The sequence below is a fragment of the Loxodonta africana genome, chromosome 7, assembly GCF_030014295.1.
Source record: "Loxodonta africana isolate mLoxAfr1 chromosome 7, mLoxAfr1.hap2, whole genome shotgun sequence".
Taxonomy (NCBI): domain Eukaryota; kingdom Metazoa; phylum Chordata; class Mammalia; order Proboscidea; family Elephantidae; genus Loxodonta; species Loxodonta africana.
The window spans coordinates 86986587-87010180 of NC_087348.1; the positions used below are offsets into that span (position 1 = coordinate 86986587).

The 23594-nt window shown below is 40.7% G+C and overlaps 1 protein-coding gene across 1 annotated transcript in view; it reads left to right on the forward strand.

Annotated features, from left to right (window-relative positions):
- Positions 1 to 23594, forward strand: part of RNF121 (ring finger protein 121) — a 74857-nt gene that overhangs the window by 23709 nt on the left and 27554 nt on the right. The window contains exons 2-3 of the mRNA XM_003420106.4: positions 4135 to 4172; positions 7292 to 7433. Of these exons, the coding sequence (XP_003420154.4) occupies positions 4135 to 4172; positions 7292 to 7433 (180 nt within the window). The remainder of the gene's footprint in view (positions 1 to 4134; positions 4173 to 7291; positions 7434 to 23594) is intronic.

Genomic DNA, 23594 nt, shown 5'->3' on the forward strand with positions numbered 1-23594 from the left:
CCAAAAGGTGGAAACAACCCAAATGTCCATCAACTGATGAATAGATAAATACGGTTTATAGGTACAATGGATTAAAAAGGAATGAAGTACTGATACATTAATGCTAAGTGAAAAAAGGCAGTCACAAAAGACCGCATATTGTGTGATTCCATATGAAATATCTAAAATAGGCAAATCTGTAGAGATAGAAGGTAAATTAGTGGTTGTCTAGGGTTTAGGGGAGGATAGAGAATGACTGCTAATGCGTATGTAATTTCTCTTTTGGGGTGATAAAAATATTCTAAACTTGGTGGTGGTTGCACGAATATGTGAATATACTAAACACTACTGAATAGTACACTTTAAATGGATGAATTTTATGGTATGTGAATTATTTCAATAAACTTATTACAAAAAAATCAGACGCACAGGTGCACATTCCTTTTAGGACAAATTGTGAATGTGAGTGCTGGGACACACAGCAGTGCTTCCCAGACTTGATTGTGCATATGAATTACCTGGGTATCTTGTTAAAATGCAGATTTTGATTCAGGAAGTCTGGGATGGAGTCACATTCTGTATTTCTTAAGAAGCTCTCAGGGTACTGATGCTGCCGGTCTGTGGACTGCACTTTGAAAGCAAGGCAGTAGAGGATGTTTGTGTCTTCAGTGAACGGGGTTAAAGAGCCTTCCTGGAGCTAGGAGGATTTGGCCGGGTTTTGGCAGGAAGGCAGAATATAGGTTGGTGAAAGAGAGGGACTTCAGAGACAAAGTAAGGATTTGTAAAGATGCAGGAACCACAGATTATAAAATATTTGTGAGGGACAAGAAACATGTTTGTGGGAATACAGCCGCACGTCCTTGAGTCTTTTGTACCTGTGAAAGTGTAGCAGCCAACCTCTGAAGATTTTCCGTTTTTGTGGAATTTTCTCTTGCTGTCTGTCTGACATTTTTGGCTTAACTTCTTTCAGTTCTGGGCTTATGTAGATTGGCATGGTTAGGGGCCTTGTGAGGTCTTAGGAGGGATTGATTGGCACTAAAACATTCTCTGTGTGAGTCGAAGGAGTTGGATATGGGCCCATCACTCAGTAAGTACCCTTGCCCTTAAAAAAAAGCCTACCTAATTACTTGGGCTCTGGACAAGGTGCCTTCGGACTAGGTGAGTGCTTGGCCCCAAATGAATAAACTCATTAATGAGGAAGCAAATAAAGATACCTTTCCAGATGCTACAGGTTAATTATAGCTGTAGTTTACAGCTTTCCTTGTTTTTCCACTTGAGCCAGAAGACTAGTTTGGATGTAATTTAAATAACCCTTCAGTTCAGGAGTCAGTTATTAAAGCCAGATCATCTCTTTACTCTCAGCATTTGTACTGCTCTGTGAAGTGATAAATGATCCCCCAAGCCCCAGATCGAGACTCAGCCTTTGCACTTGCCCTTCTGAGCTGTTTTCCCTGAGGCTCTGAAAGCCCTGCTATCCTGTGCTTCACCAACTTCAGTTCCTCAGCCTCTTCTAGTAGTTTATAAAGGACATCCACTTTCCCAGGAGGAAAGGCAGTGAAATCACAGCCGTGTGATAAAGCCAGAAGTTTTATTCTCTCTATTTTCCAGATGAAGAAACTAAGGCACAGGCAGCATCATGCCTGGCACACTATCTCACTGAGAGATACCCCTGTGCCTGTCCCAGTTCTCTGGATCTTCCTAGTTTTCCCTTCAATGGGCTTACCTTGATTCCTTGGACATGTAGTTTTCTTTGTTTTAACATATACTTTTTAACACGATTGCTCTGGTTGTCCCTGATATCAGTTGAATATTCCTTTCCCAGATGCTTATTTTTCATGTTTGTTTATTCTCTAATTTAAGCACCTCCAGGTGGGATACTGGTTTGTCAGCATACTTGCTATTGGAGAGTATTCTGTTCAATTCCATCATTACTCATTGAGTGCTTAGTATATGCTCAGCTCTGTACTCTTCTCCTTGGAAGACCTCAAAGCAGTTTAAAGTGTGTCTTGGGAACGAGATAGACATAAACAGAACCAAGACTAGGGTGAGGCAAACAAGGTGCTAGGGCACAAGCTTTATAAGGAGGCAAACACTCTCAAGGTTAAACACATGCAGGGTTGGTACCTTCGAGTGAGTGCCTCTGTAAATTTTGTGCCATAGTCCCTTGTTTCTCCACCTAGTCCTGGTCCTAGTCTTAAGAAACAGATCACTTGGAAAGCTTGTCGAAGATAACAAGACTATGAATGAGTGGCATAGAACAGTGCTTTGCAAATTCAGTGTGCATACAAATCACCTGGAGAGCTTAATAAAAGGCAAGCTCTGATTCAGTAGGTTTGGAGTGGTGCCTGAGATGCCGCATTTCTAACAAGCTCCCTGATGATGTTGACACTGCTAGTCCTTGGGCCACACTTTGAGTAGCAAGGAGAAAAATACATGCTGGAGAAAAGTAGAGGGCTGAATTCACCAAGCTAGGGGATCAGGGAAGGCTTTTCTAGGGAAGGTGAAGTTGGAGCTGGGTCCTCAAAGGATAAGTTATACTTGGATAGGAGAAAAACGAGAAGGAAGGACATTGCAAGCAGAAGGACGGGTATGTGCAAAGGCCTAGAAACAGGAATGAGTCCTTTGTGTTTTGGCACAATGAACAGACTGACTTCACAAAACATAGGTCAAGGTTGGGAAAGAAGGGAGTTTCGATAGGTAGCATGACACCAGTGGATTGATTGATCCTTTAGAAATGTGGTCCTTAATGTGGTACTTCCCAGATGGGCCTTTGCATTTCTTGAATTCAGTTGGCCCCCCTCAGAGATGAAGGCCTTGGTCCTTCTGGGGAGATGAAAGCCAAAGTCAAAAGCCCTCCCTAAATAATGATGGATGTTCCTACTACACATACGTAAAGGATGCCTGGTAAATATGTGTCAATTTGACTTGATAGTAGAATTCTGCCTATTTCACTTCAAATGTCCATTTAAGGTACTTTTCTGAATTTATCATAGAAACAGTAGGAAACTGGGCCTTGAACACCATAAAACACTAACAAAATATTTGTTGATTGACTCATTTGAGTAATTTTGAAGGTTTCTGTCTCATGTCTAGATCAAGGAATGTTTTCGGGTCAGTCAGTATAAGAGGTATTGAGTGACTTTTGGCCACAAGGAAGTAGAAGATGTGAGCCCTAAACTCAAAGAGTCTATTATTATTCTTAAGCAGTGGTTTTCAACTGAGGATGATTTTGTCTCCCAGGGGACATCTGGCAGTGTCTGAAGATATTTTTGGTTGTTACAACTGGGGGATGCTATGGGAATCTAGTGGATAGAGGCCAGGGATGCTCCTAAACATTATGCAATGTACAGGACATCCCCTATATCCCACAGAATTAACTAGCCTAAAATGCCAGTAGTGCTGAGGTTGAGAAACCCCACTCTAAAAGGACAAGACTAAGGTAAATAGAACCAGAACTTTGAGGTTGGAAGGCCATACCACTAATTAATAGCAGAGCAGAGACTAAAGCTAGTTCACCCTAGTTTAATGTGTTTCCTGCTACCATGGAGTCAGATGGCATTATATGACAGAATATTTTATCTAACTACTTCTTCCACTAATCCTGATTCATACTTTTTGCTCTAGCCATACTCAATTGCTTGTATACTATGCAAATTTATTCCTTTGTGTTCTTGTTAGTCCCTTGCCTGAAACTTCTGTCTCTCATTTCTTCATCTTCATCTCAGTTCCAGAGATACTGCACATCTTGTCCAGGGAGTCTTCCTTAATATATAGTACCCCAGATTGGTTAAAAGCCATTTCTGTGTTCTTCCATAGCTAGTCTTTAGCATATGATAAAGAAATTATCTGTTTATATGTCTGTCTTCCTCACTAGGCTGTGAGCTTGTTGGGGGTTAGGACTCTTTCGCTCTTCTCTCCTCATTGCCTAGCACAGCACATACAACACACTTTCAGTCATAGGCATAAGCCAACATAAGTGATTAGAGAAGGAAGAGATCAGTGTGAAATGCAGTGTGAGGGAAGGCTTCATAGAGATTGTGAGACCTGAAGCTTCCCATAATTCCTTGAAGATATCGATGAATTTGTGAGCAATTCTTGTTGTGTAGGGACAGTTCTAAGATAGTAATGGATTTTTTTGGTGGTGTCTTTCTACAGGTTGATATGTCAGACCTGTCCCCAGAGGAACAATGGAGGTAAGTATGGCAGTGTGGGCCCCTCAGGCTGGGAAATGCAGGTTAGCCCAAGTAATACAGTTGTGTATCTAGCCTTTTTGCTTCCCTGTATGTGGGAGGGAGTGGCTTATGACTGGCAGGACAGGTCTTTTGGGACCTTTCCCAGTCCCTGGGTCACTCCTGGGTAGCTCCTTTGGTCCTAGAGAGTAAGTAGGTAATCTGTACTACACCATTTATCTGGGTTTGAATACCATTTCTGCCCTTTACTAGCTATGTGATCTTGGGCAAGTTACTTAACTTCTCATTGCCTTCGGTTTCCCCAATTGTAAAATTAGGATCTTTACAGTACCTACCTCATAGAGTTGTGAGGATTAATATATGTGAAGCTCTTAGAACAGCGACTGGCATGTGGGAAACTTCTAAACCCAGGGAAGCTTCTAGTAAGTATTAACTGTTTTAAAGGTGATTATCATTGACATCATCATCATTATCCATGATATACCTGCTTTGTAATCAGAGTTGATAAACATCATCTCGTGTCATGATTTCTCAGCAGTAAAGGGGTTTCAGAATACCTGCCCCTGCAAAATTCACAGTGGCCAACCAATGAGCTGAAATTAGCCAAGTAAAATTTGATAGTGAGAAAAACCCCTTCATTTAGATTAAAACCATTAATTATACAAGTACAGGATGGTGAAGATACTAACTCATACGACAAGCTCAGGGTGATTTTAGGGGGCTTTACACGACGGCAACTAACAACAACAAGCTTAGTATGCACGAGTTGTGTACCTCAGCTACCAACATAGTGCAGACAATTTAGAAGATGTTTATAGAAGCGTACTATCTGCCTTAAGGGAGGCGACAGGGCCACTGTGCTCTACTTTGCTGAAGCCACATTAATTTTGTTCTAGGCACTGAATGTTTAGAGGATCTTTAACTCGATCGTGTCTGGAAGAAACCAACCAGAATAAATGATCTTCACATCATGAACAGTGGTTGAAAGAACTAGAACTGTTAGCCTAAAAGGGCATAGGAACAGAGTAGTTTTTTTTTTTTTTTTTTTTAATAGGGTCATGATAAATATTTGAAGTTGTGGCATTGAGAAAGAAAGAATGAATATGTTGTTCCAGGGTATAGGATTAGGTTCAATGGATTGAAGCTAAAGGATGGTAGATTTTGTCTCATTGTCGGAAACATCTTTTAATAATCAAGGTGTCTTGAGAGGTGGTAAGTTTCTCGTCCCTTAAAGCACTGGGATTTTATTTGTTCATTAGCAAATATGAGTACTTAGAATGTGCCAGACACTGCTGGTTTTAGAATAGACTACCTTAAGAGTCATATGTTCTCGATCAATGGAAGTTTTTCAGTATACCAAACCAAACCCAGTGCCGTCGAGTCAATTCCGACTCATAGCAACCCTATAGGACAGAGTAGAACTGCCCCATAGAGTTTCCAAGGAGAGCCTGGCGGGCTTGAACTGCTGACCCTTTGGTTAGCAGCTGTAGCACTTAACCACTACGCCACCAGAGTTTCAGTATAGGACCACAAAAATAATTTTTGCATTGGTGGGAGCTTGGACTAGATAACTTCTCTGGTCTTTTCTAAAGTCTTTCTTTGATTTCATGTTGTACACATCCATTCACTTCTATACTGACCGAGGATAAGAAACTTGTCATTTGCTGTCTTTATGACTTCCCACTGTCCTTAGGTTTTTAAAGTGTTCTCTTTTGGCTTAGCATATCCTAACAACAACCCTATTAGGGAGGCAGAACAGATATGAATTCCTTTTGACAGATAAAGAAATTGTGATGCAGAGAAGTGAAGTTTCTCAGCCAAGTGGGTCTGAACCCAAGTATCTGATTCCCAGCCCTGTTCTCTTTCTGCCAGATTCTGTACCCAGAATAGAGTTTTATATATACAAGAGGAACCCTTAGATGCTGTGGCTGGCTGGCTGACTACTCATACAATGGCTCCAGAGTGACTTATGGCCTCCCACTGTGCCCACTCAGTCCCTGCCTGTAACATTCTATTATGAAAAATTTAAACATACAGAAACGTTGAAAGAATTATACAGCGAACACCCTTATACGCACCACCCAGATTCTACAGTTAACTTTTTGCTATATTTGCTTTATCATATATCTATCCATGGTTCGTCTCACTGGGTTCTTTTTGCTGTTAGTCTCCATTGCCCTTGGGAATCCCATAAAGCCATCATTTATGTTGCCTATCTCTCCCTCTCCATTAGCCCCTTGTGCAGGGAATTTGTTTAAAAGTTCCTGGCTGCAGGCTACATTTGAATTTGGTTTTCTCTCTAAATTCTTCATTTCTTTCCTGTGGTTGACTTGGAGTGGTGGGGTGACTATTCTGCTCTGTTCTCAGAGGAAGCTCTTTGCCAGTATTGACCAAGGGAATCAGCTACTGCCAGTCCTCAGGACCAGAAAATGCTGACTTTAGATTAAATAAATTCCATCTGTACTCTCTAATTACTGAGCTTCCTTGAGCCCTTGAGGAGGCTGTTTACCTGTGGAGGCTGGTGGTGAAGTCATTATTGGATTAGTATAAAGTTGAAGTACTCCAGATTTTTTAGGCTTAAAATAACCTTAAGGATCCCTGGCCTTGCAGGGAGGGTAGGATGAGTGAGATAAGACTTCAACCCTAGAATGAGCACACACTTGCAATGTTGCTGTTACTCATTTACTGGTGTCATACATATACATGAGGCTTTATGGCTATAACCTTCTCTCTGAATTACTTTCTCCTTCCAGTGACAGGTTGAAACAGGCCTGAAATAGGCAGCAACACTGCCATCTTCTGGGACCTCCTTCCTGCCACAGGAAAGATGTCAGCTGTTTCTGCCATGGGGGTAGGGGGGAAGCGGCAGACTACCCACCCACAGAGTAGCTAATCCGAATAGCCGAACTTGGTTCCTGGGCCTCCTAGAGTCCTGTTCTGTCCCAAAATGCCTGTCCTCTAGGGTGTGTGTCTGTCTAGTCCCGAATTTGCACGGTACCCTGCAGCTGCCAAACACAGCAATGTATTCTAAACTCCGGATTGGTGGGAAATCCCTGGAAAGCACTGTCCCTTTACTACCACATCATCTCTGACCTGCCTCACCCCATCTGTTTGGCTTTCAGGGTTGAGCACGCACGCATGCATGCCAAGCACCGTGGTCACGAAGCCATGCACGCTGAGATGGTCCTCATCCTCATCGCTACCTTGGTGGTGGCCCAGCTGCTCCTGGTGCAGTGGAAGCAGAGGCACCCACGTTCCTACAACGTAAGCCGCTTTGCTTCTCACTTCTTTGTCAGTTAGCCATCAAGAGATCCTTCCTAAGCATTCTAGGGCCCAGCCTAAGCTAGAGTACTTGCAGGCAGAGAAGAGACAATAACAGTGAACTTTGTGCATGTGAATGGTGTATAATAGTGTATGGTCTGAGTGTTTAGTGTACAAGTGGTTCAGAGGGTGAAACAGGAATGGAACATGTGACTACTTTTATGGCCAGAAAAGGTAGGTTCTCCTTTTAAACATTGTAGGACAGATTGATGAAGGAGGTATTTATCAGGAACCGTGAGCCCAGGTGGCTCAGTGGTTAAGCATTTGGCTGCTAACCAAAAGATTGACAGTTCGAATCAAGCAGCCTCTCCCCAAGCTGCAACCTATGATGCAGCTCTGCTCTGTCCTATAGGGTTGCTATGAGTCGGAATTGACTTGACAGCAATGGGTTTTGGGTTTTTTTTTTGTTACTTAGATGGAAGGAACCCTCGTGGCACAGTGATTAAGTGCTTCGCTGCCAACCAAAAGATTAGTGGTTCAAACTCACCAGCTGCTCCATGGGAGAAGGATGTGGCATTCTGGTTCTGTAAAGCTTTACAGCCTTGGAAATCCTTTGGGGCAGTTGTGTTCTATCCTAGAGGGTCACCATGAGTCAGAATCGACTCTTACGGCAACAGGTATTCAGATAGAGGGAGAGCGGTCACTTGACTGGGAAGACCAAGCCTCCAGTGCATCTTACAGATGGAATTTAGATTCAGCTAATCTTGTTAAGGACATGGCAAGCAGTATACTAGATTCTTTTGCGACTGTTATCTTAGAAGCTTTTAACATAACTTTTTAACATGAAAAACTTGACAGATACCCACATGGTAATAGTTACTCTTTGAAAGACTACAGAAACATAATAATAGCTAATATTTATTGAGTGTTTACTATGTGCTAGGCATTGTTCTAATCACTTTACATGTATAATTTAATTAATCCTCACCATAACCCAATAAAGTAGCTACTGTTTTCGCTAGTTACAGATGAAGAAAGGCATAAAAAGGCAAAGTAACTTGCTCAAGTGATAAAACTAGTATCTGACCTCAGATGATTTTGCTCCAGGTTTTTCAGTCTTAATCCCTAAATGATCCTATTTGTCTGTTGTTGTTCTTGGGTGCCATGGAGTCATTCTTGACTCATCTAGTATATGCTTTTTTAGACCTTTTGTAATATAGGCAAAGGTGCCTAGGGATCCGTAGCTCTCAGGATGGGAAATACTGCATTATCTCGTTTAGTCCTCCCAACATCCCATGAGGTAAGTAGGATGTTAAATGAAGAAACTGAGGCCTGGAGAGTTGAGGCATCAAAGGGTTAATAATAAGTGGAGTCAGGATTTGAACTCAAGTCTTCTGTTTCATATTTTCTACTGTACCATGTATTACCTCTGGAAAGGGTTTTCTCTCATGGGAAATAAGGTATAATCTGCAGCATAGGAGTAAGGGAGGCTAATGTTTGCTCTTGAGCTGGGCACAGTTCCAAACAACACTGACCTATAGCCAGCTGGCAAATACTACAAGTAGGGACAGTTGTACCTTCAGGTCATGGTATGTGGAATGCCCACATGGAACTAAGACTTTCTGATTTAGGGACCATTCAGCAGGCTAAGTCACATGGGGTGTGACTCCGTATCTGGATCCTGCTCAGACTGTGCCCTGTCCTCTGAGACAAGTCACTTGTTTCTCAGGTGGTTATAGTGCCTACTCTGCAAATGGGGATGACCAAGATGGGTTAATGGAGCCTGGAAAAGTAAGAAAACTCAGAAACCAAGTGTAGAGCCAGAGCCCCTTGGCATTTCTGTGCTTGTATTTAGAAATCTTAAATTATATAATGTTGACTAATCTGCAAAGGGAAACGCTGGTGGCGTAGTGGTTAAGAGCTACAGCTGCTAACCAAAAGATGAGCATTCTACCAGGCGCTCCTTGGAAACTCTGTGGGGCAGTTCTACTCTGTCCTATAGGGTCACTATGAGTCAGAATCTATTGGACGGCAACGGGTAATCTGCAAAGGGTTTTTTTAGAAACCTACCTGAAGACAAAAAAGACCAGACTTACTGTTCTCACAGAGACTGGAGGAACCCCTGAGACTATGGCCCCCGGACACCCTTCTAACTCAGAACTGAAGCCCCTCCTGAAGTTCACGTTTCAGCCAAAGATTTGACGGGTCTATAAAACAAACAGTGACACACAAGAGGAACTTCCTTCTTAGATCAATCAAGTACACGGGACAAATGGGCAACTCTTGTCCAAAAGCAAAGATGAGAAGGTAGGATGGGACAGAAAAACTGGATGAATGGAAATGTGGAACCAGAGTGGAAGGGGGGAGAGTCTGACACATTGTGGGAATTGTAACCAGTGTCTTGAAACAATTTGCTTATAAATTTATGAATGAGAAACTAGTTTGCTCTGTAAACTTTCACCTAAAACATGTTGTTGTTAGGTGCTGTCGAGTCAGTTCTGACTCATAGCGACCCTGTACACAGCAGAACGAAACACTGCCCGGTCCTGAGCCATCCTTACAATCGTTGTTATGCTTGAGCTCATTGTTGCAGCCGCTGTGTCAACCCAGCTCGTTGAGGGTCTTCTTCTTTTCCGCTGACCCTGTACTCTGCCAAGCATGATGTCCTTCTCCAGGGACTCATCCCTCCTGACAACATGTGCAAAGTATATAAGATGCAGTTTCGCCATCCTTGCCTCTAAGGAGCATTCTGGCCGCACTTCTTCCAAGACAGATTTGTTCATTCTTTTGGCAGTCCATGGTATATTCACTATTCTTCGCCAATGTCACAATTCAAAAGCATCAGTTCTTCTTCGGTCTTCCTTATTCACTGTCCAGCTTTCACATGCATATGATGTGATTGAAAATACCATGGCTTGGGTCAGGCCCATCTTAGTCTTCAGGGTGACATCTTTGCTCTTCAACACTTTGAAGAGGTCCTTTGCAGCAGATTTGCCCAATGCAATGCGTCTTTTGATTTCTTGACTGCTGCTTCCGTGGCTGTTGATTGTGGATCCAAGTAAAATGAAATCCTTGACAACTGCAATCCTTTCTCCATTTATCATGATGTTGCTCACTGGTCCAGTTGCGAGGATTTTTTGTTTTCTTTATGCTGAAGTGTAATCTGTACTGAAGATTGTGGTCTTTGGTCTTCATTAGTAAGTGCTTCAAGTCCTCTTCACTTTCAGCAAGCAAGGTTGTGTCATCTGCAAAATGCACGCTGTTAATGAGTCTTCCTCCAATCCTGATGCCCCGTTCTTCTTCATATAGTCCAGCTTCTTGTATTATTTGTTCAGCATACAGATTAAATAGGTATGGTGAAAGAATATAACCCTGATGCAACCCTGATGCACACCTTTCCTGACTTTATACCAATCAGTATCCCCTTGTTCTGTCCAAACCAACTGCCTCTTGATCTATGTAAAGGTTCCTCATGGGCACAATTAAGTGTTCTGGAATTCCCATTCTTCACAGTGTTATCCATACTTTGTTATGATCCACACAGTTGAATGCCTTTGCATAGTCAATAAAACACAGGTAAACATCCTTGTGGTATTCTCTGCTTTCAGCCAGGATCCATCTGACATCAGCAATGATATCCCTGGTTCCATGTCCTCTTCTGAAACCGGCCTGAATTTCTGGCTGTTCCTTGTTGATATACTGCTGCAGCCGTTTTTGAATGATCTTCAGCAAAATTTTGCTTGTGTGTGACATTAATGATATTGTTCTGTAATTTCCACATTTGGTTGGATCACCTTTCTTGGGAATAGGCATAAATATGGATCTCTTCCAGTCAGTTGGCCAGGAAGCTGTCTTCCATATTTCCTGGCATAGACGAATGAGCACCTCCACCGTTGCATCTGTTTGTTGAAACATCTCAATTGATATTCTATCAGTTCCTGGAGCCTTGTTTTTCGCCAATGCCTTCAGAGCAGCTTGGACTTCTTCTTTCAGTACCATTGGTTCCTGATCATATGCCACCTCTTGAAATGGTTGAATATCAACTAATTCTTTTTGGTATAATGACTCTGTGTATTCCTTCCATCTTCTTTTGATGCTTCCTGCGTCATGTAATATTTTCCCCATGGAATCCTTCACTATTGCAACTCGAGGCTTGAATCTTTTCTTCAGTTCTTTCAGCTTGAGAAACACCGAGCGTGTTCTTCCCTTTTGGTTTTCCATCTCCAGCTTTTTGCACGTGTCATTATAATACTTTGTCTTCTTGAGAGGCCCTTTGAAATCTTCTGTTCAGTTCTGTTACTTCATCAATTCTTCCTTTTGCTTTAGCTGCTTGACGCTCAAGAGCAAGTTTCAGAGTCTTCTCTGACATCCATCTTGGTCTTTTCTTTCTTTCCTGTCTTTTCAGTGGCCTCTTGCTTTCTTCATGGATGATGTCCTTGATGTCATTCCACAACTCATCTGGTCTTCGGTCACTAGTGTTCAATGCATCAAATCTATTCTAGAGATGGTCCCAAAATTCAGGTGGGATACACTCAAGGTCATATTTTGGCTCTTGTGGACTTGCTCAGATTTTCTTCAGTTTCAGCTTGAACTTACATATGTGCAGTTGATGGTCTGTTCCACAGTCGGCCCCTGGCCTTGTTCGGACTGAGATATTGAGCTTTTCCACCATCTCTTTCCACAGACATAGTCAATTTGATTTTGTGTGTTCCATCTGGCGAGGTCCATGTGTATAGTCGCCGTTTATGTTGGTGAAAGAAGGTATTTGCGATGAAGAGGTTGTTGGTCTTGCAAAATTCTATCATTCGATTTCCGCCATTGTTTCTGTCACCAAGGCCATATTTTCCAACTACTGATCCTTCTTCGTTTCCAACTTTAGCATTCCAATCACCAGTAATTACCAATGCATCTTGATTGCATGTTCGATCAATTTCAGACTGCAGCAGCTGATAAAAATCTTCTATTTCTTCATCTTTGGCCCTAGTGGTTGGTGTGTAAATTTGAATAATAGTTGTATTAACTGGTCTTCCTTGAAGGCGTATATGCTATCACTGACAGCGTTGTACTTCAGGATAGATCTTGAAACATTCTTTTTGATGATGAATGCAACACCATTCCTCTTCGAGTTGTCATTCCCAGCATAGTAGACTATATGATTGTCCAATTCAAAATGGCCAGTACCAGTCCATTTCAGCTCACTAATGCCTGGAATATCGATGTTTATGCATTCCATCTCATTTTTGACGATTTCCAATTTTCCTAGATTCATACTTTGTACACTCCAGGTTCTGATTTTTAATGGATGTTTGCAGCTGTTTCTTCTCATTTTGAGTCATGCCACATCAGCAAATGAAGGTCCTGAAAGCTTTACTCCATCCACGTCATTAAGGTCAACTCTACTTTGAGGAGGCAGCTCTTCCCCAGGCATCTTTTGAGTGCCTTCCAACCTGGGAGGCTCATCTTCCAGCACTATATCAGACAGTGTTCCGCTGCTATTCATAAGGTTTTCACTGGCTAGTGCTTTTCAGAAGTAGACTTCCGGGTCCTTCTTCCTAGTCTGTCTTAGTCTGGACGCTCAGCTGAAACCTGTCCTCCATGGGTGACCTGCTGGTATCTGAATACTGGTGGCATAGCTTCCAGCATCACCATAACACACAAGCCCCCACAGTACGACAAACTGACAGACATGTGGGGAACCTAAAACATACACATACAAAAACTATGTAAAGAAAGTGAGGATGCATATATTATATACTGCAGTGGTTTGTAGTAAGTACCTTTTTTTTTTTTAAAGGTGTAAAATCCTTTCTTCAAACAGTATCTTAAGGAAAAACCCAATATGGAAAACAATTCAGAAGCTTCTGTGGTTGATATGAGGGTTAGGTAACACTGTCCTCTCTCTTTTCCCTCTCTGGAGCCCCTAGGACCCATCAGAACACAGACAAAACCACTGACTTGTCATTAACTAGTTAATCCTTAATAGAAAATGTGACTGTGATTTAATAAGGCCAGTAGTACAAGGAACATCCACAGTCACCTTATTACTTTACAGCCACACCCTATAAAGATGATGCTGAACTTCACTGGTGAGGTGACATGTGAAAGTAGTTATTATAGAATGTAGTATTATAGTATTATAGCTTGTCTTGCTCTGAGAAGCTTAAACCCAAAGTTTTAGAAAATAGGAAAAGGAAATCTGTAATGTCCTGCTTTGTGCTATTGTTATGCAGTAATGATCTATGTTGGTTTTGTTAAAACATTTGTTAACTTGTGTACAGTGAATTTTTTTACTGCTTTAATTAAAATGGAAACCCTGGCGGCATAGTAGTTAAGCGTTCGGCTGTTAACCAAAAGGTCGGCAGTATGAATCCTCCAGGCGCTCCTTGGAAACTTTACGGGGCAGTTCTACTCTGTCCTTTAGGGGTACTATGAGTCGGAATTGACTCTACAGCCATGGGTTTTTTTGTTAATTAAAATACTAACTTTGGAAGAAGAAAAATTGTCCAAGAGGCATGTATGGAATGGCACCTCTTATTCTTTCCCAAGCTTATCAGAAGTTGGAGCTGTTTTGCCTTGGAGGCACTGTTATGTAGTGGAGTCGACCAATCTGGCTTGATTATCCATCTCTCCTAGCTATGTGACTACACCTCTCTGAGCCTCAGTTTTTCTTACCTCTGAAATGGGGTGATAATATCTACCTCATGGGTTGTTGTGAAGATTATATAAAATTGTGTATTGCAAGGGTTTTGTAAACTCTAAAGCTAACATTAGTAACTGCTGTTCCCACTCCTAAGAGAAAGCTCAAGGACATAAAAATGTGTCTTAACAGAAAGGGCCACATGAACCAGAAACCTACATCATCCTGAGAGCAGAAGAACTAGTTGGTGCCCGGCCACAATCGGTGACTGCCCTGACAGGGAGTACAACAGAGAACCCCTGAGGGAGCAGGAGATCAGTGGGATGCAGACCCTAAATGCTCATAAAAAGACCATACTTAATGGTCTGACTGAGACTAGAGGAATCCCGGCGGTCATGGTCCCCAAACCTTCTGTTGGCACAGGACAGGAACCATCCCCAAAGACAACTCATCAGACATGAAAGGGACTGGACAGAGGGTAGGAGAGAGATGCTGATGAAGAGAGAGCTAATAATATCAGGTGGACACTTGAGACTGTGTTGGCATCTCCTGCCTGGAGGGGGAATGGGAGGATAGAGAGAGTTGGAAGCTGGCAAAATTGTCACAAAAGAGACTGGAAGGGCGGACTCATTAGGGGGAGAGCAAGTGGGAGTACGGAGTAAGATGTATATAAACTTATATGTGACAGACTGACTTGATTTGTAAACGTTCACTTAAAGCTCAATAAAAGTTAATAAAAAAAAAAATGTGTCTTAAGGTACTATTTTATGTGCATTACGATTAAAATTTCTTTTTTATTGAGGTAAAATTTATGTAACATAAAATTCACCATTTTAACCATTTTAAAGTGTACAATTCAGTGGCTTTTAGTACGTTCATAATGTTTTGCAACTATTGCCACTGTCTAGTTCTAGAACATTTTCATTGCCCCAAAAGAAACCTTTGTACCCATTAAGCAGTTACTCCTCATTCCCCCAGGGCCTAGTGCATGGCAACCACTAATCTGCTTTTTCTCTCTATGGATTTGTCTGTTCCGGATATGCATATAAAGGGAATCATACAATATGTATGTAGCCTTTTGTGTCTGGCTTCCTGCATTTAGCATAATGTGTGAAGGTTCGTTCATGTTGTAGCATGTATCACTCCTTTATTCCTTCTTATGGCTCCACACAACTTCATTGTGGGATATACTGCATTTTTAGTCTGTCACTGATGGAAATTTGATTAATTCTACCTTTTGGTTATTGTGAATAGTGCCGCTATGAACATTTTTGTATAAGTTTTTGTATGGACATATGTTTTCAGTTCTTTTGGGTATATACTTAGGCGTAGAGTTACTGGGTCATATGGTAATTCTGTGTTTAACTTTTCGAGGAATCAACAAACTTTTCCATAGTGGCTGCATCATTTTACATTCCCACCAGCAGTGTATGAGAGTTCCAATTTCTCAACATTCTTGCCAACAGTTATTTTCTCTTTTGTTGATTATACCATTCTAGTGGGTGTGAAATGGTATCTTGTTGTGGTTTTGATTTGCATTTCCTTAATGACTAATAGGGTTGAACATTCTTTTTGTTTTCTTATTGGACACTCATATATTTTCTTTGGAGAAATGTCTATTCTGGTTCTTTGCCCATTTTTTAATTGAATTTGTCTTTTTATTGTTGAGTTGTAAGAGTTCTTTATGTATTCTAAGTACTAGGTTCTTATCAGATATATGATCTGCAAATATTTTCTCCCATGCTGTGGGTTGTCCTTTCATGGATGGACAAACGTTTTACATTTTGTTGCTTTATCTATTTTTTCATTTGTTCCTTGTGCTTTTATTTTCATATCTAAGGTTCTATTGCCAGATATACGGTCATGCAAATGTACCCCTATGTTTTCTTCGATGAGTTCTACAGTTTTAGCTCTTACATTTGAGCCTTTGATCTATTTTGAGTTAATTTTTGTGAGAATTGTGTGAGGTAACAGTTCAGCGTCATTATTTTGCATGTGGATATCCAATTGCCCCAGCACCATTTGTTGAAAAGACTATTCTTTCTTCATTTAGTAGTCCTGGCACCCCCCCTTTTTTTTTAATTAACTTTTATTGAGCTTCAAGTGAACGTTTACAAATCAAGTCAGACTGTCACATATAAGTTTATATACACCTTACTCCGTACTCCCTCTTGCTCTCCCCCTAATGAGTCCGCCCTTCCAGTCTCTCCTTTTGTGACAATTTTGCCAGCTTCCAACTCTCTCTATCCTCCCATCCCCCCTCCAGACAGGAGATGCCAACACAGTCTCAAGTGTCCACCTGATATTATTAGCTCACTCTTCATCAGCATCTCTCTCCTACCCACTGTCCAGTCCCTTTCATGTCTGATGAGTTGTCTTCGGGAATGGTTCCTGTCCTGTGCCAACAGAAGGTTTGGGGACCATGACCGCCGGGATTCCTCTAGTCTCAATCAGACCATTAAGTATGGTCTTTTTGTGAGCATTTGGGGTCTGCATCCCACTGATCTCCTGTTGGCACCCTTTTTGAAAATCAGTTCATTATAGGTATATAGTTTTATTTCTGGAGTCTTAATTCTATTCTAGTGATCTAGGTATCTGTCCTTATGCCAGCACCACACTTTTGATTATTGTAGCTTTCTAGTAAGTTTTGAAATTGGGAAGTGTTTTGTGTCTATGTTGTTGTTAGGAACCCTTGAGTCAGTTCCGACTCGTAGCAACCCTATGTACGACAGAATGAAACCCTGCCCGGCACTGCGCCATCCTCACAACCGTTACGCCTGAGTTCATTGCTGTAGCTATTGTGTCAATCCAACTCATTGAGGGTCTTCCTCTTTTTCACTGACCCTCTGCTTTACGAGCATGTTCTTCAGGGACTAGTCCCTCCTGATAACATGTCCAAAGTATGTGAGGCGTAGTCTCGCCATCCTTGCTTGTAAGGAGCATCTGGCTGTACTTTTTCCAAGACAGATTTGTTTGTTCTTTTGGCAGTCCATGGTATATTCAGTATTCTTCACCAACACCATGATTCAAAGATGTCAATTCTTCTTTGGTCTTCCTTGTTCATTGTCCAGCTTTCACATATATATGAGATGTTTGGAAACACTGTGGCATGGGTACGGTGCACCTTAGTCTTCAAGGTGACGTCTTTGCTTTTTTAACACTTTAAAGAGGTCTTTTGCAGTAGATTTTCCCAGTGCAGTACATCTTTTGATTTGTTGACTGCTGCTTCCATGGGTGTTGATTGTGGTTTCAAGTAAAATGAAATCCTTGACAGCTGCAGTCTTTTCTCCGTTTACTGTAATGTTGCTTATTGGTCCAGTTGTGAGAAGTTTTGTTTTCTTTATGTTGAGGTGTAATACATACTGAAGGCTGTGGTCTTTGATCTTCATCAGCAAATGCTTTAAGTTCTCTTCACTTTCAGCAAGCAAGGTTATGTCGTCTGCATAACACAGGTTGTTAATGAGTCTTCCTCCAATCCTGATGCCCCAGTCTTCTTCATATACTCCAGCTTCTCGGATTATTTGCTTAGCATACAGATTGAGTAAGTTTGATGAAAGGATACAGCCCTGACGCACACCTTACCTGACTTTAAACCACGAGTATCTTGTTCTGTTCCAGTGACTGCCTCTTGATCTATGTACAGGTTCTTCATGAGTGCAATTAAGTGTTCTAGAATTCCAATTCTTTGCGGTGTTATTCATAATTTGTTATGATCCACACAGTCCAGAGTCTTTGCATAGTCAATAAAACACAGGTAAACATCTTTCTGGTATTCTCTGCTTTCAGCAATGATATCCCTGGTTCCATGTCTTCTTCGGAATCCAGCTAAAGTTCTGGCAGTTCCCTGTTGATGTACTGCTGCTGCAGCTGTTTTTGAATGATCTTCAGCAAAATTTTGTGTGTGATATTAATGATATTGTTCAATAATTTCCACATTTGTTTGAATCACCTTTCATTGGAATAGGCATAAATATGAATCTCTTCCAGTCAGTTGGCCAGGTAGCTGTCTTCCATATTTCTTGGCATAGACGAGTGAGCACTTCCAATGCTACGTCCATTTTTTGAGACATCTGAATTGGTATTCCTTCAGTTCCCGGACCCTTGTTTTTTGTCACTGCCTTCAGTGCAGCTTGAAGCTCTTCCTTCATTCCCATCAGTTCCTGGTCATATGCTACCTCCTGAAATGGTTGCATGTCAACCAATTGTTTTCGGTATAGTGCTTCTGTGTATTCCTTCCATCTCCTTTTGATGCATCCTGTGTTGTTTAATATTTTCCTGGTAGAATCCTTCAATATTGCAACTCGAGGCTTGATTTTTTTTTTTCCCAGTTATTTCACCTTGAGAAATGCCAAATGTGGTCTTCCCTTTTGGTTTTGTAACTCCAGGTCTTTGCACATGTCATTGTAATACTTTGCTTTGTCTTCTCTAGCCACCCTTTGAAATCTTCTGTTCAGCTCTTTTACTTCGTCATTTATTCCAATTGGTTTAGCTACTTCATGTTCCAGAGCAAGTTTCAGAGTCTCTTCTGACATCCATTTTGGCCTTTACTTTCTTACCTGTCTTTTTAATGACCTCTTTCTTGCTCTCTTCATGTATGATATCCTTGATGTTACTCCACAACTCTTCTGGTCTTTGGTCATTAGTGTTCATCATGTCAAATCTCTTCTTGAGATGTTCTCTAAATTCAGGTGGGATGTGTTCAAGATCGTACTTTGGCTCTCATGCACTTGTTCTAATTTTCTTCAATTTCAGCTGGAATATGCATATGAGCAATTGATGGTCTGTTCCACAGTTGGCTCCTGGCCTTGTTCTGACTAGTGATATTGAGCTTTTTCTATCGTCTCTTTTTACAGATGTCATTGATTTGATTCCGTGTATTCCTCCAGCGTCCACGTGTATAGTCACTGTATACGTTGTGGGAAAAAGGTACCTTGCAATGAAGAAGTCGTCTGTCTTGCAAAATTCTATCATGTGATCACTGGCATCGTTTCTATTGCCAAGTGCATATTTTCCAACTGTCAGTTCTTCTTCTTTGCTTCCAACTCGCGGGTTTCAGTCACTAGTAATTATCAATGCATCCTGATTGCCTGTTTGATTGATTTCAGACTGCAGAAGTTGGTAAAAATCTTCACGTTCTTCATCTTTGGCCTTAGTGGTTCGAGCGTAAGTTTGAGTAATGGCCATACTAACTGATATTCCTTGTAGGTGTGTGGATATTATCCTATCACTAACAGCATTGTACTTCAGGGTAGATCTTGAAATGTTCTTTTTGATGATGAATGCAACCACATTCCTCTTCAGGTTGTCATCTCCAGCATAGTAGACCGTATGATGTTCCAATTCATAATGGCCAGTACCAGTCCATTTCAGCCCCCAATGCCTAGGATATCAATGTTTATGCATTCCATTTCATGTTTGACGATTTCTAATTTTCCTAGATTCATACTTCGTACATTCCATGTTCTGATTATTAATGGATGTTTGCAGCTGTTTTTGTCATTTTGAGTCATGCTACATCAGCAAATGAAGGTCTTGAAAACTTGATTTCATCCACGTCGTTAAGGTCACCTTTACCTTGAGGAAGCAGCTCTTCCTCAGTTGTCTTTTGAGTGCCTTCCAACCTGAAGGGCTCCTCTTCTGGCACTATATCATACAGTGTTCCACTGCTATTCATAAGGTTTTCACTGCTTAATTCTTTTCAGAAGTAGACCACCAGGTCCTTCATCCTAGTCAGTCTTACTCTGGAAGCTCAGCTGAAACTTGTTGGCCATGGGTGACCCTGCTGGTATTTGAATACTGCTGGTGTGGCTTCCAGCATCACATCAGCACACAAGCCCCCACACTATGACAAACTGACAGAGGCATGGAGGTTTATGCATATAAACAAATCAAAATTGTTTTCGCTATTTTAGACTAGTTACAATTCTGTGTTAGGATCATCTTTTCCATTTCTGCAAAGAAGGCAGTTGGAATTTTGATAGGGATTATATTGAATTTGTAGATCTCTTTGGGGAGTGTTGCCAATATTAAATCTTCCATTCCATAAACATGGGATATCTTTCTGTTTATTTAGATGTTCTTTAATTTCTTTCAGCCGTGCTTTGTAGTTTACAATGTACAAGTCTCACACCTCCATTTATTCCTAAGTATTTTATTTCTTTTCATGCTATTGTAAAGTGAATGTTTTCTTAATTTCCTTTTTAGATTGTTGATTGCTTATATATCAACATAGAGCCTATTTTTTTGTGTCGATTTTGTATCCTGAGTATTTGCTGAATTTAACAGGTTTTTGTGGATTTTTAAGGATTTTCTATATGTAAGATCATGTGATTTGAGGATAGAGGTAATTTTACTTGTTCCTTTCCAATTTGGATGCCTTTTATTTCTTTTTTCTTGTCTTATTGCTCTGACTAGACTTCCAGTACAGTTTTGAATAGAAGTGGTAAAAGCGAGCATTGACATCTTGTTCCTAATCTTAGGGGAAAAGCTTTTACGCTTTTACAATTAAATATGATATTAATCCATCGCCACTGAGTCATTTTGGACTCATAGTGACCCCTGTAGGACAGGGAAGAGGAGCCCTGGTGGTGCAGGGGTTAAGAGCTTGGCTGTTAACTAAAAAGTCAGCAGTTTGAATTAACCAGCTGGTCCCTGGAAACCCTCTGTGGCAGTTCTCCTCTTCCTATAGGGTTGCTATAAGTTGGAATCAACTTGACGGCCTTGGGGGTGGGTAGGGCAGAGTAGAACTGCCCCATAGGGTTTCCAAGGCTGTAATCTTTATGGAAGCAAAGTGCCACATCTTTCACAGCTGCTGGTGGGTTCAAACCACTGACCTTTCATTTAGCAGCCGAGTGCTTTACCACTGTGTTACCAGAACTCCTTAATTTTGATGTTAACTATGGGTATTTCAGGAATGTTGTTTATCATGTTGAGATAGTTCCTTTCTAGTCCTAGTTTGTTGAATGAGAGGGTGTTTGTTGGCTTTTGTCAAATGCTTTTTCTGTATCCATTGAGATGAGTGCATTTTTTTTTCTCCATCTATTAATGTGGTATATTACATTGATTGATTTTCTTATGTTGAACCACCCTTGCATCCCTGGGATAAATCTCACTTGGTCATGATGTATAATTCTTCTAATATGCTGCTGAATTCATTTGCTAGTATTTTGTTGAGGATTTTTGCATTTGTGTTCATAAGGGATATTGGTTTATAGTTTTGTTTTCTTGTGATATCCTTGTCTGGTTTTGGTATCAAGGTAGTCCTAGACTCATAGAATGAGTTATCAAGTGTTTCTTTGTCTTCTGTGGTTTGAGGGATAGAATACCCTTCACTTATGCTTCCTCATTCTCACATTTCATCTTTAAAGGGCCTAGGATTAGATGACTGCTAAAGTCCCTTCAAGCTTTAAAACTTTCCTTCGTGGTTGTTATTCTTTGTAACTCCAGAGACCCAAATGAGAACTAGAGAATGAGTTTTAAGAATACAGATTTCAGCTAAACATTATGAAGAATTTTTCAACAGTGAGAACTGTTCCATAGTGGAATAAGTTGTCTTAGAAGGGAAGATCTTCCCATCAAAAGCTATATGCAATATTATATAGCATATAAAATAATATATATGATATAAAACATATACAGATAACTAAAGAATTAACTATCACTAGAAATAACAGTAAGGATGAATCTTAGCAATATAATAGTGAGTGAAAAAAGTAGTCCTAGTCGTCTACTTAACAAGTTGATACCATTTTTAGAAAGTTAAAAACAACTAAAACAGTGTATTTTAATAATATGTATATATGTGACAAGATTATATCTTAAAGAGCAAGGAAATGATTAAATCTAGATTCAGGATAATGCTGACTTTGAATGGGAGGGCACCTGGAGGATAGAATAGGGAGGAGTACATAGCTAGATGTAAGTAACTTTAAATGTTCCAATTCTTATGTTTTGGGTTGTGGGTTCAGTATTTGTCATATTACTAAAAAATAATTAAAATACAGAAAGGGCCACATAAGAGACTCCCATCAGCCTGAGACCAGAAGAACTAGATGGCGCCTAGCTACCACCAATGACTCCCCTGACAGGGAACACAACAGAGAGTCCCTGATGGAGCAGGAGAAAAGTGGGGGGCAGAACTCCTATTCTAGTAAAAAGACCAGGCTTAATGGTCTGACTGAGACTGGAGGAACCCCAGAAAACTTGGCCCCCAGACTCTCTGTTAGCCCAAAACTAAAACCATTCCTGAAGCCAACTCTTCTGACAAAGATTAAACTGAACTGTAAGACATAAAATGATACTGGTGAGGAGTGTGCTTCTTAGCTCAAGTAGATACATGAGACTAAGTGGGCAGCTTCTGTCTGGAGACGAGATGAGAAGGCAGAGGGGGACAGGAGCTGGTTGAGTGGACACGAGAAATACAGGGTGGAGAAGAGGAGTGTGCTGTCATATTATAGGGAGATCAACTAGGGCCACATAACAATGTGTATAAATTTTTGTATGAGAAACTGACTTGAATTGTAAACTTTCCCTTAAAGCACAATAAAGTAAAATAAAACAAACAAAAAACAGAAGGCGTCTATATGTAGACTAAGGAGAATGTTCCTAAAATAAGAATTCTTATTAGTTCATATTTTTTGCATCTGAGGGCCAAAAGTAAAGTCAGGAAAGAAAGCAGCTTTCAAGAACGGGACTTACCAGATGTTAAGACATACCACAAAAACAGACAAATAGAGCAGTGGAATAGAATGAAGATCTCAGAGACAGATCCACATATAATGGGAATTTAATATATAATAAAGGTGTAACCACCAATCAATGAAGAGGCTATTCATTGTTAAGGAGATTCTGTTGAGAAAACTGGCTCACCATATGGAGAAAAAAGTAGATTTCTGTATAACACTGCATACAAAGAGAGCTCAAGGTGGATTTAAGACCTAATTATGAAAGATAAAATTACAAAGTTAATAAAAAAAATAATATAGGCAAAAAAGAGATGTGATGAATTTCATTACATTAAAAATAAGAATTTTTTTTTCTTGTAAAAAGACCAGACTTAACAGTCTGACTGAGACTGGAAGGACCCTGGAGGTCATGGTCCCCAGACCTTCTGTTAGCCCAAGACAGGAACCATTCCCAAAGCCAACTCTTCAGGCAGGGATTGGACTGGACTATGGAACAGAAAATGATACTGGTGAAGATTCTTGGATCAAGTAGACACATGGGACTATGTGGGCAGCTTCTGTCTGAAGGGGAGATGAGAGGGCAGAGGGGGTCAGAAGCTGGCTGAGTGGACATGAAAATAGAAGGTGGAGAGAAGGAGTGTGCTGTCTCATTAGGGGGAGAGCAGCTAGGAGTATATAAATTTTTGTATGAGAAACTGACTTAATTTGTAAACTTTCACTTAAAGCACAATAAAAATTTTTTTAAAAATCATACATCTCCTTCCAAAAAAAGTAAAAAAAAAAAAAAACCATCTGCATGAGATCAAAAGGTCAACAATTACCCTGAAACAAAGATGAGAAGAT